The 18,032-nt window shown below is 41.0% G+C and overlaps 1 protein-coding gene across 4 annotated transcripts in view; it reads right to left on the bottom strand.

The window, feature by feature from the left end:
• whrna (whirlin a) overlaps positions 1-18,032 on the bottom strand; it is a 199,389-nt gene that overhangs the window by 48,618 nt on the left and 132,739 nt on the right. For 3 of the 4 annotated variants that reach the window (XR_014893003.1, XM_085279034.1, XM_085279036.1), the window contains exon 4: positions 8,502-8,785. Coding sequence is in view for 3 of the 4 variants with exons in the window: in XM_085279034.1 (XP_085135160.1) it covers positions 8,502-8,785 (284 nt within the window). In the remaining variant the exon portion in view is untranslated. The remainder of the gene's footprint in view (positions 1-8,501; positions 8,786-18,032) is intronic. The other variant, XM_085279035.1, reaches the window with a different exon arrangement.

Genomic DNA, 18,032 nt, shown 5'->3' with positions numbered 1-18,032 from the left:
CTGCAGGAATAAAAACAAACTGTGCAAAGCAAGCTATGATGAGTGACATGGCCAAATATCAAAGAATGGTTAATGTAGTGACAGATAAATGTGTATTAGCCGCTTTATTTCCTTTATGACGCAAACTTGATCCAATTTTCCAGACTGAAAATACATTTTGACAGTATTGACTGATAGGAATAAATAGATGTGAAAGCAAAGTTAAAGTGGCAAGCAATGCCGATGTTCAAGTACGATGAGTGCACACACAAGAGATCCTCATAATGGGCTCTTCTGCATTAAAGGAGCAAACTTTGAGCCTGTCTAAACAGTTAATAGCAACTCAGTTTCTCCAGCTCAAGTACTTCCTCTCGCAAATACAAATATATTTGGAGCTTTGAATTGAAAGGGCGATTTGATATCTTGAAAGGCCACTTTTTTTTTTAATATAGTTTTGAAAATATCTTTCAGTTATCACAGGCTGATAAATGCACACTACTGGAGATTTGAAGTCTTTGTCATGGCTTAGAGATGTGGCAGAAACAGCTGTGCAGTAAGACATTTCACTAGGAAATGTAAAGACGTGCTTGTCTTCAGGCCAAGCTTTCCAGTAAATATAAAGCACACACTAAAATTCATTTTGGGGGGGGGGGAAGAAAAACACCCACACTCTCTCTTCAAGGACATGAAAAGAGGGATTTTCAAACATGTGTCATTTTCTCAGCACCACGTCTCTACTAGAGTGAAATGACTCGAGTCTTTACATTCTGAAGTGCCGGCAATGTAAAAGGCTCTAAATCCACAAGTAAACGTGACAACTCAGCACTGCCTTCAGGAGCAGGAATAAAAAACAGAATATAAAATTAAACTGGAAACACTGCAGTGCAACCGCTCAGTGACACACAGACACACAGTGTGTAGAGCTTGTTTAGGGATTTCAATTCAATAAGACCAGTGGACTTCTGAGACCAGTTTAGCCATTTATTCTTTCTTCTTTAAGTTTTTTTCCCTGTGTTTTCTCTTTGGCTGCTCTCTTTGTAATGCCAGATATGTGTCATGTGCAGTGGTTCTTAAACTTTTCCTCCATGTACCACTTCACAAGTCGAAAAAAGTTAGCGCCCAACACGCTACAATCAGTAAAAATAATCATGGATCCAAGCTAAATGTAAAGTGAAACATATTGCAGCACTGTTGTATCAGATCCCTGGTTTGATAAGATCCTCATGGAGTTGCATCAGGAATGGGATTCTCGTGTGCAAATCTGCCAAATTAAACATGTGGGGCTTCCTGCTGGGGTGATGACAATAGAAGAAGCTTCTACTATATTATCAGCAAGAAGGGGGAAAAACAATCAGTCTCATTTTATCTATAAAAATTATGGTGATGAAAGGGAAAACTCATCAGGGAAGCATATAAGCTAAAATGATCACTATCAACTATTAATTTAATTATAAATGTAAATGATGCATGGAATGATCAACATTTACTGGATTCCTGTTTATTATCCCTGCTTGAGCATAATCCATATTCATAAAAATGTAAGAAAAGTGAAACTGAATTAAAAACCTTGATGGAAATTCACCTATGGAATTTATGGAAATACATGCAACCAATATGCTGAAGAGATGAGTGAAGAGAGGGAAAAACATCTTTAGTATTTGAGTTTTTAGTATTTTTCCCTGCCTCGTGGTGCATGTTCCACCTTCTTCTTTTGATGTTATTAAGACACTGTGTGAAAATTATGTAAATGCACTCATTGCATTTATGTAGATTTATTAAAATGAGAAAAGTCTGTTTAAGTCAAACCAAAATGACATGTAGTTTCAGCTATGTCTTAATGGTTTCACAGAGAGATATCGTACAGAAACCAGTGAACACAAAGTATAAACATCTACCTCACAGCTGAGCTGCAAGAACCCACATAATAACCATGAAGAGACGTCTCAGATGGGAGGAATGAGCAGATATTCATTGTGAATGTAAACAGATTTTTGTTTAGCCCTTGGTGAATCAGAGCACTTTCAAGTTCTGGGTTGTTGGGTCGATGTGTTGCGTGCTACGGAGTTGATGAGAAAAATCAGTCTGGCATTTACATCAGATTTTAATTTGGTTGTTGGGGAGCACATTAATTCCAGGTTGTGAGCTGCAGATGAGTTGTTCAGGTGTGGCATTTAGAGAGGAGCTCCACACTGGAGGGGGTGGGAGTCCCGCCAGAAGTCAGACGTCTGAATACATTAAATGCTTAAAGACGCTAAAATTCATCAGAGACCAACAGGATGTTTTCTCTGCACTTCATCATGTTCTCTTTCTTTTCTGAGCTGTAGGTGTCTCAGGTTTCAAGTTGTTCCTTGTGTCTGTTTTCATCACTGAATGTAGAATAGTTTGAATATTTACTATTGTTATTATTAATAGTAGTAGCAAGAAATGAGAAACTCAGTGCGTCATTTAGCTCAAGTTCTTTTGATTTACTACTACTATTAATAGTAGTAGCAGTATTTTTTTTTGTTAAAAGTTTCTGTTGTGTTGATAATTATAGATTTTCAGTTTCTCTTTGGTACCTGCACTAAGGTAGATTTAGTGAATCCCAGGCCAATCAATCTAATGACACTGTGTTTTTCCACAGGCCAGTGTTAACACTAAAACCCTAAAACATAACAATTATCAGTTCATTATTTATGATCACGTTTTTCATTAAATCAAATCTTCTATAGCAGATTCCCTGGTGAAATCTAGTGTATAATGCATACACTAAAATGCTAAATGCTAAACCTTCTGTGACACGTGCATCAAAGGTACTTCATGTAAACCTCTGAAGCTAATAAAAAAATATTAATGTGGCTGAGTAATATTCAGTGTTTTGCATGCAGTGTTGAGAACAAGTAATAAACCCTCATTTAGTCATTTAAAAACACATTATGAAACACGGAGCATCACAGCAGCAACCACTAAGCCATTGATCCGTGAACTGCTACTACTCTCCTTTAGCACTGACTCACAGCACGAACTACACTTCAGCTGAATGACTGCTCACCGCGGAAAGTAAGTCTACTCCGAGGAGAAGATATTGTAAGAGGATTGATATCACTCTCATGTCTGAATGTTTAATAGCGGATATAAATATGGGACAGATAACTCAAGCAAAAAGACTGTCAATACAGTGAGCCTCGTCATCAGGCAGCCCCGGATGGACTCCAGGCTGTGTTGGCTTTCATGCTCTGGTTTTTGCACAAATCAAACAAATGACACACAAACTGGTATGTTGTGTCATACTGTTTGTATGACACACAAACACAGTTGATGTTTGGACTGGTTTCTTTAAATCAAAACAAGGTGGTCACTTATATGTTGATTAATTTATATTTGGTCTGTTTAGAGACCTTGCCACCCTTCATACATAGAAAGTCAGGAAGATCAGCACAGGAAGGGAAGGGAGCAGGAGATTGATGAATTGGTACACTGTCTGCAGTGATGCAGACAGTGTACCAGCCTGCTGTGGTGAAGAGGAAGCTGAGATTGAAAGAGGAGCTGTCGATTAACCGGTCAGTCTACGTTCCCACTGTCATGTATGATCACGAGCTGTGAATAGTGACTGAAAGAATGAGATTCCAGATACAAGGAGCTTCAAAGGGTAGCCTGGCTCTTCCTTAGACATACGTTAAGGTCATTTTGGTGGGTGCTACTCCTCCACTTTGCAGGAGGGAGCCCTTTGAGGTGGTTCGTGCATTTAACTGCTAGGCCTCCTGAATGCCCCTTATATGAGGTGTTGGGACATAACCAACTGGAAGGAAACCCCAAGGCACACCCAAGAAAGGCTGAAAGGACTACAGTATGTTTTTTGGCTGGTTTGGGAACACCCCAGTGTCTTCAAAAGATATGAAGGAGGTGGCTGGAGAAAGAGGCCTGGGAATCTCTGCTTAGACTATGGCCCCTGTAACCCAGATTAGCAGCAGAAAATGGATGAATCGATGAGATTTGCCATATCAGTGCAAAAATGGGTATCAGCCAGGGTATTAGCTAAGCAGCTTCTTCTGTTGAGATTGGCTTTTATCAACTGATACATGGGAACTGCAGGCTAAGCTTAACTCTGTGCCTGGCTTAAAGTAATGGCTCAGTTTAACTTTGTCATAACAAGAGTGAGATCTAGAAAAGAATCTCAGGAATCTATGAGGAGTCATTTTTGGCCAGAATATGTTCTTTAATATGTATACTAAACAAACAGCTCGGACCAACAAAACTACAGTGGCTTGCAAAAGTATTCGGCCCCTTTGAACTTTTCCACATTTTGTCACATTACAGCCACAAACATGAATCAATTTTATTGGAATTCCACGTGAAAGACCAACACAAAGTGGTGTACACGTGAGAAGTGGAACGAAATTCATACATGATTCCAAACATGTTTTACAAATAAATAACTGCAAAGTAGGGTGTGCGTAATTATTCAGCCCCTTTGGTCTGAGTGCAGTCAGTTGCCCATAGACATTGCCTGATGAGTGCTAATGACTAAATAGAGTGCACCTGTGTGTAATCTAGTGTCAGTACAAATACAGCTGCTCTGTGACGGCCTCAGAGGTTGTCTAATGCTGAGCTTACACTGTGTGATTTTTGGCCCATTTTGAGATGATTTTTGAGTTGTGCGACCGTTTTGGCGATCGGCCCGATTTTGGCCTTCATCGTGCATCGAGAAGCGATTAACATCTCACGACCAGCTCCCGATCATCAATCGCTTGGTCGTGAGGCTGTCACCGCAGCTTCTCACACTGCGCACGTGCAAACACAAATGTCAGCGAAAAAGACGACGCAGCACGGCAGTGCAGCGTGTGATCTGGACACAAGCGATGGAGGCACAACTTGTAGAACTTTGGAAAGCTCATCCGAGCCTTTTCGATGTGGCCTCACAAAATTATCACGACCACAACAACCGTGAAAATAGTTGGATTTACATTGCTGCTCATTCACAGCTGCCTGATCAATGTTTTTCATTAGCAATTTAGCAAAGTTGATGGTGGTGGTGTGTCTGTGTGAGTGAAAGACAGAGAGGGAGAGCGACAGAATTTCTGTTATAACCTTCATTTTATGGACGCACAGTGTGAGCACTCAGGTCGCATCAGAGCATCGGGCCATATAGTGTGAGACCTGCATCGTGACCTACGAACTTCTAATCCCTGCGAGTCAATTGTACAGTTTGAGCAGGAGCTGAATCGCGCGACTGAAAAAAATCGCACAGTGTAAGCCCAGCATAAGAGAATATTGGGAGCAGCAACACCATGAAGTCCAAAGAACACACCAGACAGGTCAGGGATAAAATTATTGAGAAATTTAAAGCAGGCTTAGGCTACAAAAAGATTTCCCAAGCCTTGAACATCCCACGGAGCACTGTTCAAGCCATCATTCAGAAATGGAAGGAGTATGGCACAACTGTAAACCTACCAAGACAAGGCCGTCCACCTAAACTCACAGGCCGAACAAGGAGAGCGCTGATCAGAAATGCAGCATGGTGACTCTGGACGAGCTGCAGAGATCTACAGCTCAGGTGGGGGAATCTGTCCATAGGACAACTACTAGTCGTGCACTGCACAAAGTTGGCCTTTATGGAAGAGTGGCAAGAAGAAAGCCATTGTTAACAGAAAACCATAAGAAGTCCCGTTTGCAGTTTGCAACAAGCCATGTGGGGGACACAGCAAACATGTGGAAGAAGGTGCTCTGGTCAGATGAGACCAAAATGGAACTTTTTGGTCAAAATGCAAAACGCTATGTGTGGCGGAAAACTAACACTGCACATCACTCTGAACACACCATCCCCACTGTCAAATATGGTGGTGGCAGCATCATGCTCTGGGGGTGCTTCTCTTCAGCAGGGACAGGGAAGCTGGTCAGAGTTTATGGGAAGATGGATGGAGCCAAATACAGGGCAATCTTGGAAGAAAACCTCTTGGAGTCTGCAAAAGATTTGAGAGGTTCAGCTTCCAGCAGGACAACGACCCTAAACATAAAGCCAGGGCAACAATGCAGTGGTTTAAACCAAAACATATCCACGTGTTCGAATGGCCCAGTCAAAGTCCAGATCTAAATCCAATCGAGAATCTGTGGCAAGATCTGAAAACTGCTGTTCACAAATGCTGTCCATCTAATCTGACTGAGCTGTTTTGCAAAGAAGAATGGGCAAGGATTTCAGTCTCTAGATGTGCTAAGTAGAGATGGACCGATCCGATATTACGTATCGGTCCAATAATGACCTAAATTACTGGGTCGGATATTGGAGAGAAATAAAAAATGTAATTCGATCCATTCAATATCACAAAAGCACCTCACAAAACTTGCGACATGGTGTAACCCAGCTCATAACCTTAGCACGTTGGAGCAGTATGCGTCATGTGATAGAGCGGCTGTGGCTTGCGAGACCTGTCGGCGGTCTGGTTGAGCATTTGGAGCTCACTACCAAATTGGCATTTAATCTCCGACAAAGTTATCCCAGAGAGAAGTAAAGCAAGTGTGTAAATTCACCTCTGAATGTCTGTAAAGCATTATGAGCCAGAGGGTGGGGGGTGGTTCCCTATTTTTGGGGGGTTTTTTGTTCGGAGTTGGCGACCCTATTAGTTAGGTTGCTTAATATTTCCACTAAGTACTCTTAAAATACCAGAATACGGAGGATTGAGTAGGTTTAAGTTTACTGGATTGATCAGTATTGCTGATCCATGAAATATTTTGGGTGCAGTGTATTTTTTACATACAGGTTTAACAGAATAGCTTTAGTTTTGTTTTGTTTTTTAAACTTGAGTATGAACTTATACAAAATGTAGCAAGATATTTAAAAAAAAACCCATTTTATTGATTATAAAATACGCTACATCGGATTTATATCAGTATCGGCAGATATCCAAATTTATGATATCGGTATGGGACATAAAAAAGTGGTATTGTGCCATCTCTAGTGCAAAGCTGGTAGAGACATACCCTAAAACACTGGCAGCTGTAATTGCAGCAAAAGGTGGTTCTACAAAGTATTGACTCAGGGGGCTGAATAATTAAGCACAGCCCACTTTACAGTTATTTATTTGTAAAAAAGGTTTGGAATCATGTATGATTTTCGTTCCACTTCTCACGTGTACACCACTTTGTATTGGTCTTTCACGTGGAATTTCAATAAAATTGATTCATGTTTGGGGCTGTAATGTGACAAAATGTGGAAAAGTTCAATACTTTTCCAAGCCACTGTAGATACAGTGATGCTGAAAAACTAGGCCATGTCTTCGGCATGAGGCTGGACTACTATTATTCCCTTTTTGTTACTTTTCTAAAAGCTCAATGAAAATCCTTCAGTTCAGGATTCAAAGAGTAAACACTTGGCAACGGTGTGAAGGAAAAACTTTCTTTTAACAGGAAGAAACCTCAACCTCAAGAAACCTGACAGATCCACGCTAATGGAGGAGCAACCATCTGCTGCGACTGGTTGAGGGTGAGGGAAGGGACATAGAACAAAAGATGCATCATAAAGGAGAGTCTGACTTTAATAATAACTACTAATTAAATGCAAACTGGTGTATAACACATAGAGAGGGAAAAGAGGTGAGTGAAGAAGACACACTTGGTTGCATCATTGGAAGCCTGCAGCAGCCTAGGCCCATTGCAGCGTAACTACAGGAGGTTTCTGGGTCACCGGATCCAGTCTTAACTGTAAGCTTTATCAAAAAGGAAAGTTTTAAGCCTAATCTGGTTGGGGCTGGTTCTGTTTTTCCCTTTTGTTTTCCCCTGTGCTTCAAGAAAACCTTGTTTTCCTGTGATATTTCAGTCATCTGGCTCTCTCTGGACCCACAAAACCATATTTGGCTTCAGAGAAGAACTACACTTTGCAAAACTTAAGCTTCCTGCATTAACCCACCTGGCTTCCTAGCTCACCTGCCTGCCTACTCTCTATCGCCATCTCGTCTCCCCATTTGTTCCTGTTGTTTCATTTAGTTACAGCCACTTCTTTATTTCTAACGCTGGTTTTCACCCTCTTTCAGATCACCCCGCTAAATCTGTACCAGTAGCGATTCATTATTTTAAGTTTTTGTTTAACTTTACATAAAATCCTTTCACTGTTTTCATTTTTTGTGAGTCTGCTCATTGGGTCCTTTTGGCTCGTTGTGATGATATTATGCCAACAGATTTTCTTAAAGTAGAATACCTAGTAGAGCCTTGATCCTCTTCTGTGGAATGACTTCCCAATTTGGATTCCAGAAACGATTCGGTCAAAAAGGACACAACTAGGCAAAAAGTCAGCTTATAGGGAGGATAGCTTTAAGCGGAAAAGGGCTAAAATTGCTTGTTTTTGACAGTATGCGAACTGAAGGGCTGCAAATCCCAAGATGATTGAGGATTTTTTTTTAGCTGACTCATGTAAATCTACTTTACTATATTGCAAGAATAAAAATAGCTGGAATCTGGAAATGAGTATAAAAGGGCTGTTTAATATTTCATGCAGTATCAGAAAGTCATCTTTTTCAAAACCATCATATAATTTTGGGACTGTCAGGACTTACCTTGCCACGCTGCTATTGGCAGAGCTCTCTGCAATCTGTGAGCTGGCGATCCACTTGGTCTCACCCACCACCGTCCTGGTGTGCGGCAGGCGGCCTACGTCTTTCACTGTCATCATCAGATGGCGTGATGACTTCAGGACTCTGACGGCCTCATCGTGCGGGATGCTCAGGAAACTGCGGCCATTCACCTCCAAGATCTGGTCACCAACCTGAGTGGGGGGAGGGGAAGAGACAGGAGTGGCGGAGGGGACTGAGCAAGGCGTTGAGGGTGGAGCAGGCAGAGACTGTCACATGCACAGGTTGACAGGTCAAAGGTCAAAGAAAGGTAACAGTGGATGGAGGTGTTGGAGGTGTATATGAAGTATAAGGTGTGTAATGGATGAGAATTAGAAAATTAGGTTACAGGTTTCTTGTTAAAAGTTTGGGCTCTTTCAGATTGGGCGGTGAACAGAAATAATTACACAAAGATTAAAGAACTCCCTGCTCACTGACAGGTTGAGGACCAGAACTGTTCAATATGTAATTGAAAAAGTTTTCATATGTAATTTCACTTTCTATCAAAGAGCTGAGCCTGGAGGCAGCGGCAGAAGGAGAATAATGATGTCCATACTAAACACCACCTTGGATCGTACCTTCTGTCTCCTGTAATGAGCTGATATATTGTAGCTTTAACCCTCCAAGGTGTGTTTTATTTCAGTGCTGGGTAAAGATGAACCTCCAGGACTGCCTCAAACAGCATCTCTTTATTTCTACAGTTATGGCATTTACATATGTATGTACAGATGAAAACTTGCTCCCAAGGTTGGGCTACTGAATATGGGCAATGAGTACTATCTTAAAAATATACAGTTTGAATACCACTACATGAATGTAAAAAAGTGGTCTATTTCAACCTGTTATATTATTCTTGAGCAACAGATTAAAAGTAAGGTTGGCGATTTGAAAAAGACATCTTGCCTTGGTGTCAATTTTTCTGTGTTTCTGTTTTAGTTTTTCAAATTTAGTGTAGTTGCTGTATAGTACCACAAGACAGTTCCTCTATCCTTTTTGCAGTGATTTACTAGACTGGAGGACAAGCATAGACCCTGATGATTAGATGTATTACAATGAAGACCTGGAAACATGGTTGTTGCGAAGTACTGCAAAACAACGGATCAATGGGGAAGTCTCAGTTCCTGTGTCTAACAAACTGCTAAGCTAGCCATGTTGTAGCTTATGTTAGGTCTCAGTCAAACAGGCCTACAGACTGGTATGCAACCCTCTGACAACCTCTGATCCTTACGGTGTGTTCACACCGAACGCAATGGACGTGAATAGAGCGTCAGGTTTACATGTAAAGTCAATGGAAAAGCGCGATGACACGCGATTGCGGGTCCCGTGAAAATTTGGAAGCAGATTTGCGTCGCGAAAACGCCAAAACGCGTGAAACGCGCGTCAGTGTAGCGCGTCTGGCGCGTTTGACTCGCGAATAAAACCACGCGCGTGAGTTTTTGTGTTGCATTTTGTGCATACGCGCGTTTCGCGTCTACCGCTCGAGTTGGAAAAATCTGAACTCCAGCGTCAAATCACGCCACGACAACCAATCAGGAGCCTGGTGACGTGACTGTGACCTAGGTCAAAGGGGCAGATCCAGCCAAAGCCTTTCATACTTCAATGGAGGGGAAGGCTAATCAATGCCGTAGCAAACAACCCGGAGCTGTACGACACCAGCTGCTTTCAGTACCGAGACAGGAATAAAAAGGACCGAGCTTGGAGGAAGATATGTGAAGAGATCGGACAACCTGGTAAGTTCATTCATTTCTCTTTTGAAAGTTTTCGCTGACCCGGGGAAGCCGCACAAAAGCTAGCAAGCCACCGCTATTTTCCCACTGACGTACAAATACCGTTCTGCTTTTATGCATGTTATCATTTAGGAATATATTTTATTGTTTATTAATAAACAGCACACAGTGGTCCCGCTCATCCGTCACTGCTTTGCTTTTTCGCAGATTTTTTTTTTTTTGCACCATACAGCATTGCATTCTGCAGCCTGATTGACAAATCTGCTCCGTGTCGTGTCGCCTGCGCTTGCCAGATTTATCACGTTTGGTTTTGATAACCATCACGTCCAATAGAAAAAACAGCACAAAAACACCCATAACTGTGACCCTCATTCGGAAATAGACACCTGCACCCCGAGGGAAAAAGGCGCACGAAAGTGGCGGGCAGATGAAGACAAACCACGGAATAATAATACTTTTACGTTTTGCAATCTACAAAGGTTTGCACTTTGAGAATCAATTGTGAGAACTGTGACCAATGTTCATGTGTGTGGGGAAAAAAAGTGTACAAAGTGCGTGGTGAGGGGCTAGTTATTCTGAGAACCCCTGCTGCAATAAATGAGGGACCACTGTCTACTCTATGATTATTATATTCAACCTGTTAACATGTAATACTGTATTGATAGAACCAACTGATTCTTAATTCTTAAATTTAATTGAATTGAATAGACAGAGCCTGTAATTCACTAACTCGCTTGGCTGTGGTTAGAGCCAACAGCAGAGCGGTTTTAAGAGAGAGAAACTTTAACCCCACTGCCCCGATAGGCTCAAAGGGGTCTAAAACGACTGACAAATCCCATAAAGGGACCAGTGGTCTAGAGACTGGGAGTGTTCGACACGCCCCCCACATGAAGCGACATACTATGGCGTTATTTTTGTGCCAATATTCTGAGCGCACGTTAAAAAAAAATTGAGCGCACGTAAAAAAAGTTTGCGGGTGCAAGTGTTGCATGAGAAATTTATTTTGAGCGAAGAAAAGCTGAATTTGAGTGAACAAAATTCATTGCTGCATGCAAAAAAGTGTATTTCAGTGTTTGCTATTATACACACACAACTTTCGCTCAGTTTTTGCATTTGCGCTTGCTCGCAATGTGTTGCTCGCGCTCAACTCGCTCTCTACACCGTTATAGTTGTGCCACAAAACCAGCCAATCACAGACTTGGATGCAAAAATATCTGATTGGCTGTTCTGGTCTCCAATCAGCTCGAAATGACGAAATGTAATATCCCAGAATCCATTTCGTCCAAAACTCAAACGAGGCAGTGGCGGAGGAACACAGAGTGGTGGAGTTTGAAATATTTCTCTGTCCGGGTCACAAAACTTTTAAGATATTTTCATGCGAGAATGTAGCTGTGTAAACTTGAAATATCTGCTCGATTCATCAAGACATCACATATTTCCATAAGTGCTCTAACGTTTTTGGAGATTGGGTTAGGGTGTGTGATTGGTGAACTAAATGACCTTCTATTAATATACTGACAATCGGTCAAACTGAAAGTGGGTGCTTGGAAACTTAACATATCACCCAACATCTGTAGAAAATAGCAGGTCAGGACATTAAATAATACTTTGTCTCCTAAGTATACAGGAACAAATGAATTCTGGTGGTTTGCCTTATAGTGACTCTATTAAATATAACTGTCATCACAAGTATGTTATAAATTAGTCACAGAGGATGAGCACAGCACTCCCCCCTGACACTGCCACTTGTCTTTTTAATTACTTTGTTCTGGCATTTAGACTTTGTGTAGCGTTTAGCATTTTTAAAGTCTACAAATGTCACTTTCTACCTTTTTTCCCATTCAAATTTTATTGTGGTCAGCCAACCAATCCTCACAATCCTTTTAATATTCTGCTGGAGCAGCGACCAATGCAGATCGCAGACTAAAAAAAAACATTCAGAATCTGCAATGTTTCAGTTTCTTGCGTATTTTCCAACAACCCGAGTTCACCCAACTGCATATCTGCAATACTAATGCACAGTACCACCTCTACCGCTCCATGTCTAAGCACAAAAAAAGCTCTGTCTCTGTAAGCTTCTGCAGTACCATGTTTAATCATTTTTAGTGAGGTCATTTAAATTTGCTAATAGAAATGACACACGTAGGTATGCAAAAGCAATCAATCAAGAAGGCTAACAAGCACCACTGCAGTAAGAGCTGATGCCACTGCAAACCCTTTTTATTTGAGCTGTCAGACTGAGCTGAAGCCTCAGGGACACAAGACAGATCTTAACACAGATTACAAGCTGTTTGTTCCAGCTGTTTGCTTTACAAAAAGCCACTAAAAGGAATCTAGCTGGAGTTCTTAAAGCGTTTGAGAACAGCGCAGCTCAGTTTACTCTGAACTCAGCCCGATTCATCTTTGTTTTACTTGGATTTCACACAGCTTATCCGCACACATGTGTAGAAGACATTTAAAAACGAGCTAAGACATAAAACTCTTGTCACCGTTCTCACTTTAGTGTGCCTGTACAAATATATATGAATATTATTGTCTCCAGAAAACAGTGGTCTCCATACTCTGTTGGGTTCAAGTTAACTTTCTGACAAACCAAACACAGGTTTTTAGAAAAGTTTGGAAATTTATTAAAAGTCAAAGACTCAAATCTGAGTTTTACTTTTTTTAAATTTTTTTTATTTGGCTTTGATGAGTCTATCTGGCAATACATGTCTGAGAGCAGGCACTAATGCGTGCATAATTCCACACTTAAACTGTTTTGTGGTTCTTAAAAGACAGCCAGAATGACTGGAGCGTTAGCTTAAATATACAAGTCAGCTTCCCTGTAAGATAAACTAAATGAGATTTGCTTATTTTATCCTTTAAAAATTCTAGTCTTATCAATGTATTTCTCTGCAGGCTTGAAAAAAAATGGCATAAAAATTGTAGCCGTTAGCTCCATTCACTCATTTTCACTGAAGACCATCTCACAAGTGCCCTTTGCTTTCTCCTGGCTAATAAGCAACCAATTTCTGTGTGAAACAGCTCTCACAGATCACCCATCAAACTTTTCTCAGGTAGTAAAAACAGGACAGCATTGAAGATGACGCCAGCACATTAAATTTTGCTTTTAAATCTGCCAAAACTTTGTTGTTGCTCGGTACCATTGTGTTCAGTTTCCTCCCATTGCATACAATGACATTATGTTCTTCAGTGAACATATCTGAGAAAATCCGAGAATCTATGGAAGAAATATTTAAAAAAAGATGCTCTGGAGCGAACACATCCTCAGAAAGATTACCTTTCAGATAAAGAAAATAGACAAGACAACACTGGGGTGTTCTCATGATAAGTCTGTAAATGTTCTTAAAAGGCTCGGTCAAAGTGTGGATGTAAATGCCACAGAACAGCTACAGATTTTGGACTCTTGTCTAAGATTCAAAGCTTACAAAAGATGCTAAAAAAAGCTCTAAATGTTTTTGATCAAAGTTCTGATGCATGCAAGTTTGCACCCAGGATGTTAGAAGGTGTGAATGACATATCACATTGGGGACACAATAAAACAGAAATCATCATGACTTATTTTGTGGTTTTATGCATGATGAATCACTGCGACACTGTCATGGCTTATTTGGAGTCTTCGAGAGAACACGTTCATTATCACCTGAGCTTGTTGGAAAAAACAAACAAACCCAAAACTGTTCATTTCTGTGGTGAGGGTAGGGTTTTATACCTCAGGGCCTCAAACAAAGCTTAGGGGTTTTGTATAAATGCAACTCTTGCAAAGGAACTAGCAGGTACAATAACATCAAACTAACCTAAAAACAAGCTTTGTACTTTTTAACCCCCCTCTGGCTTTCTAGTACATTTAAGAAAATGAATTAAAAATAAATTAAAAGATATATGCTTGGGAAGTATTATGGTCTCACTGTGCTAAAGTGATGTATTTCAGTGCAGTGTATGAAAATAGCATCGGGGGGTAGTCTCCATAGGGCTTCATTGAGCTCAGTGAGCTGCGAAGTAAAAGTAGGGGAGTTTGTGAGGCGTAGTTTATAAAAGTGAGCCAGCCTGCACAGAAGAAGCTGTACACACTATTTGTCTCTCAAATCTCTGGAAAGTTCTGACTAAAATCGTCAACACGTTCTGCTGCTTCTCCATTCAGCCCACTAACATGAAGACTGCTGCAGCGACAAAATCTCCTTTAATGAGAAGGTGGGTCAAAAGCTACTAATTTCCTCAATGGGAATTTGTATTAATAAACTAGAGTAAAAGTAAGAAAACACTAATACTGTGGCTAACAGCTTTAGCACTATTAACCATATTAAATATGGTTTGGAGTAGTTGTATATCAGTTAATGCTTATGCAGAATTCATGGCATTGTAATTGTATCTGTTTGTGTAGGTATTTGTCTATGCAAAGTGAATTATCCAGGGTATTATGCACCCAATGCAGACAATCTTGTATTCATTCCACCACAAAAACCAGCACTGTAAAGCCTGACGATGTTGAGGCTATGCATAGGTAGAATGATGATTTTCGGAAAAGTTGACTTAAGGAAAGTGAGCATGTTCACCATGAAAGGGGAGAAGTGCTAAACTAACACCGCCACTGAAAATCAAAAAAAGAGTCCAGGAAGCACAAAGAGTGACTGCTGTGGACAGTTTTCATTATTTTTAACATTTCGTTCATTTCTGCCAATGGACTCGCAACATTACATCTCATGAGTGTTTTTGTGTGTTTGATGGATCATTTGGTGGCACATTCATGATTGTACAACTGCAAAAGTGGAGCATAAAGTAACTGAATCTAAGTGACATAAATGTTTTCGATGTATGTCTCCTAACCAAGGGGGGACATAATGGAAGGAACAAAGACATAGAGGACTTGTGGTCAAAAGAATTGGATTTTCCCTTCCTTCAGTTTTACATTTAGAGGGAAATCATGTACCATACCAGGCTCTGTGTAGGACCAACATGCCAGTCTCTTTTAACAACCTACATACAACTGTTCATTTTCTGGATCAAGAGGCTGTGGATGGAAGTGTACTTTTGGCCTCTTCAAATAAAAAGTCCCCCTATAGAAGAAGCACTAAAACTATATCCTTGTTAATGCTCAACTGGTTGCAAACATAAATCCGGTTTACGCCTCTGCGTTGAAAACAGCCTTCGACTACCTTTTCACTAACTTCAATAAACTCTTCTCAGTGAGACCGTGGGCTTAATCACTGAGTGCAAGTGTTACTGAACACAACGTCATGGAAATTAGGAGTGAGAACGGAGGATAAGCACACAGTACTGCTACTCACTTGATTTGCTGTGTTTTGAAATATCAATATGACGACAGTTGTGGTTACACTTTGACCACATCCATGTTTTTTATAGGGTTTATGGTAGTAACAGGTGGTCGCTTAACCAATCAGTGAAATAGTGTTATGATTACATTAATACTTAATTAGAAGTCTGTTCAACTGCTTATTAATACCAGTATCTAATCAACCAATCATATGGCAGCTACTCAATGCATTTAGGCATGTAAACATGATCAAGGTGATTTGTTGAAGCAAAGTTAGCATCAGATGGGGAAGAAAGGTGATTTAAAAGACTTTGTATGCAGAATGGTCGTTGGTGCCAGACAGTCTGATCTGAGTATTTCAGAAACTGCTGATCTGCTGGAACTTTCCCACGTAACCACTCTAGGGTTTACAGAGAATGGTCTGAAAAAGAGACAATATCCAGTGAGCAGCAGCTCTCTAAGCAAAAATGCATTATTGATGTCAGAGGCCAGAGGAGCATGGCAACACTGCTTCAAGCTGAAACAGTACATACATACGTATATACATGCTATACAGTAACTTAAACAACCAGTTGTAAAAACCAAGGTATGTAGAAGAGCATCTCTGAATGCTCAACATATCACACAACGTGAAGACGACTGAGGCTGCAATTAACATGGGCTCACCAAAATTAGTCAACAGAAGATTTTGATGAATTGTTGCCTGGTCTGATGAGTCTGCTGTGTCATTCTGGTAGGGTCAGAATTTGCCATAAACAGTATGAAAGCATGGACTCACTCTGCCTTGTATCAGCGGTTCAGCCTGCTGCCGGTGGAGTAATGATGTGGGAAATATCTTCTTGGCACACTTTGTTCCTCTTAGCACCCACTGAGCATCGGCTCCAACATCATTGTGAAGTTTGCGGACGACACTACAGTGGTGGGTCTTATCACCAACGGTGATGAGACGGCTTACAGGGAGGAGGTCAGCGCCCTGACCCACTGGTGTCAAGACAACCATCTCACCCTCAACGTCGCAAAGACAAAGGAGTTGATAGTGGACTTCCGGAGGTGCAGAGAAGTACACACCCCCATCACCATCAACGGCGCTGCTGTGGAGAGAGTGAGCAGCTTCCGGTTCCTTGGTGTACATCTGGCTGAGGATCTTACGTGGTCAGTACACACAAACAAAACAGTGAAGAAGGCGCAGCAGCGCCTCTTCTTTCTCAGGAGACTGAAAAGATTCGGCATGAGCCCCCGCATCCTCAGGACCTTCTATTGCTGTGCCATTGAGAGCATCCTCACTGGATGCATCACCACCTGGTATGGCAACAGCACCGCCTACAACTGCAAAGCTCTCCAGCGAGTAGTGCGGTGCTCTGAACGGATAATTGGAGGTGAGCTTCCCTCCCTCCAAGACATCTACAGGAAGCGGTGCCTGAGGAAAGCGGGGAGGATCATCAAGGACTCCAGTCACCCCAGCCATAAACTGTTCAGACTACTTCCATCAGGAAGGAGGTTCTGCAGCATCCGGTCCCGTACCAGCAGACTGAGAGACAGCTTCTTCCATCAGGCCATCAGACTGCTGAACACGTCATAGACACCTCAGCTTCACTACTGGAACTTCAACATTATGCACTCCACACTGTATATAAATGCCACTTGTTCTGCACATATTCAACTCTGTATATTTTATATATTTTATTATTATTATTATTATTATTATTATTATTTTATTTTTTTACTATTTAATTTGTAAAAATGTGTATACACACACACACACACACACACACACACACACAGGAAAATATTTAGTATACACATCCAGAAATGCATACACTATTATATATTGTACATATATTTATTAGTTTCAGGTTGGCCATTCTTGTATTTTGCTCGTTTGTGTTGTTGTGTTTGCACATCTCTGTTGCTTGTGGGGCTCGCACACAAGAATTTCACTCGCATGTGCTGTGCCAGTGTGCCTGCACATGTGATGTGACAATAAAAAGTGATTTGATTTGATTTGATTTGTCTGAACACCACAGCTTACAGTACGCAAATATTGTCGCTGACCATATCTGTCCCATTATGACTGGATCACAAAAATATTCTGATGGCTGCTTCCATCAGGATAGAACGCAATGTCACAAAGCTCAAATCATCTCAAACTGGTTTCTTGAACAGTAAATTCACTGTATTCAAATGGCCTCCACATTCACTAGATCCATTCAATACAGCACCTTTTACATGTCCTGGAGTGGGAGATGTGGATCATGAGTGTGCAACTGACAAATCTGCAGCCACTCCAAATCTCTGAGGAATGTTTCCAGCTCCTTGTTGAATCTATGCCATGAAGAATTAAATAAATTTAAAAGACAAAAGGAAGTCTAACTTAGGACTAGAAAGATGTACCTAGAAAAACTAGGTAAAACTAGGTGAGTGTAGTATTTCTGGTGCCAGATGGCTGTGGGAGCAAAATTTGTTCAAATTGTTCAGCTA

Source organism: Mchenga conophoros, linkage group LG7, assembly GCF_057382185.1.
Source record: "Mchenga conophoros isolate Kocher_MC1m ecotype Shallow Benthic linkage group LG7, M_conophoros_male_GT1.1, whole genome shotgun sequence".
In the NCBI taxonomy this organism is placed as follows: Eukaryota; Metazoa; Chordata; class Actinopteri; order Cichliformes; family Cichlidae; genus Mchenga; species Mchenga conophoros.
This window is presented reverse-complemented; position numbering and strand designations above follow the sequence as displayed.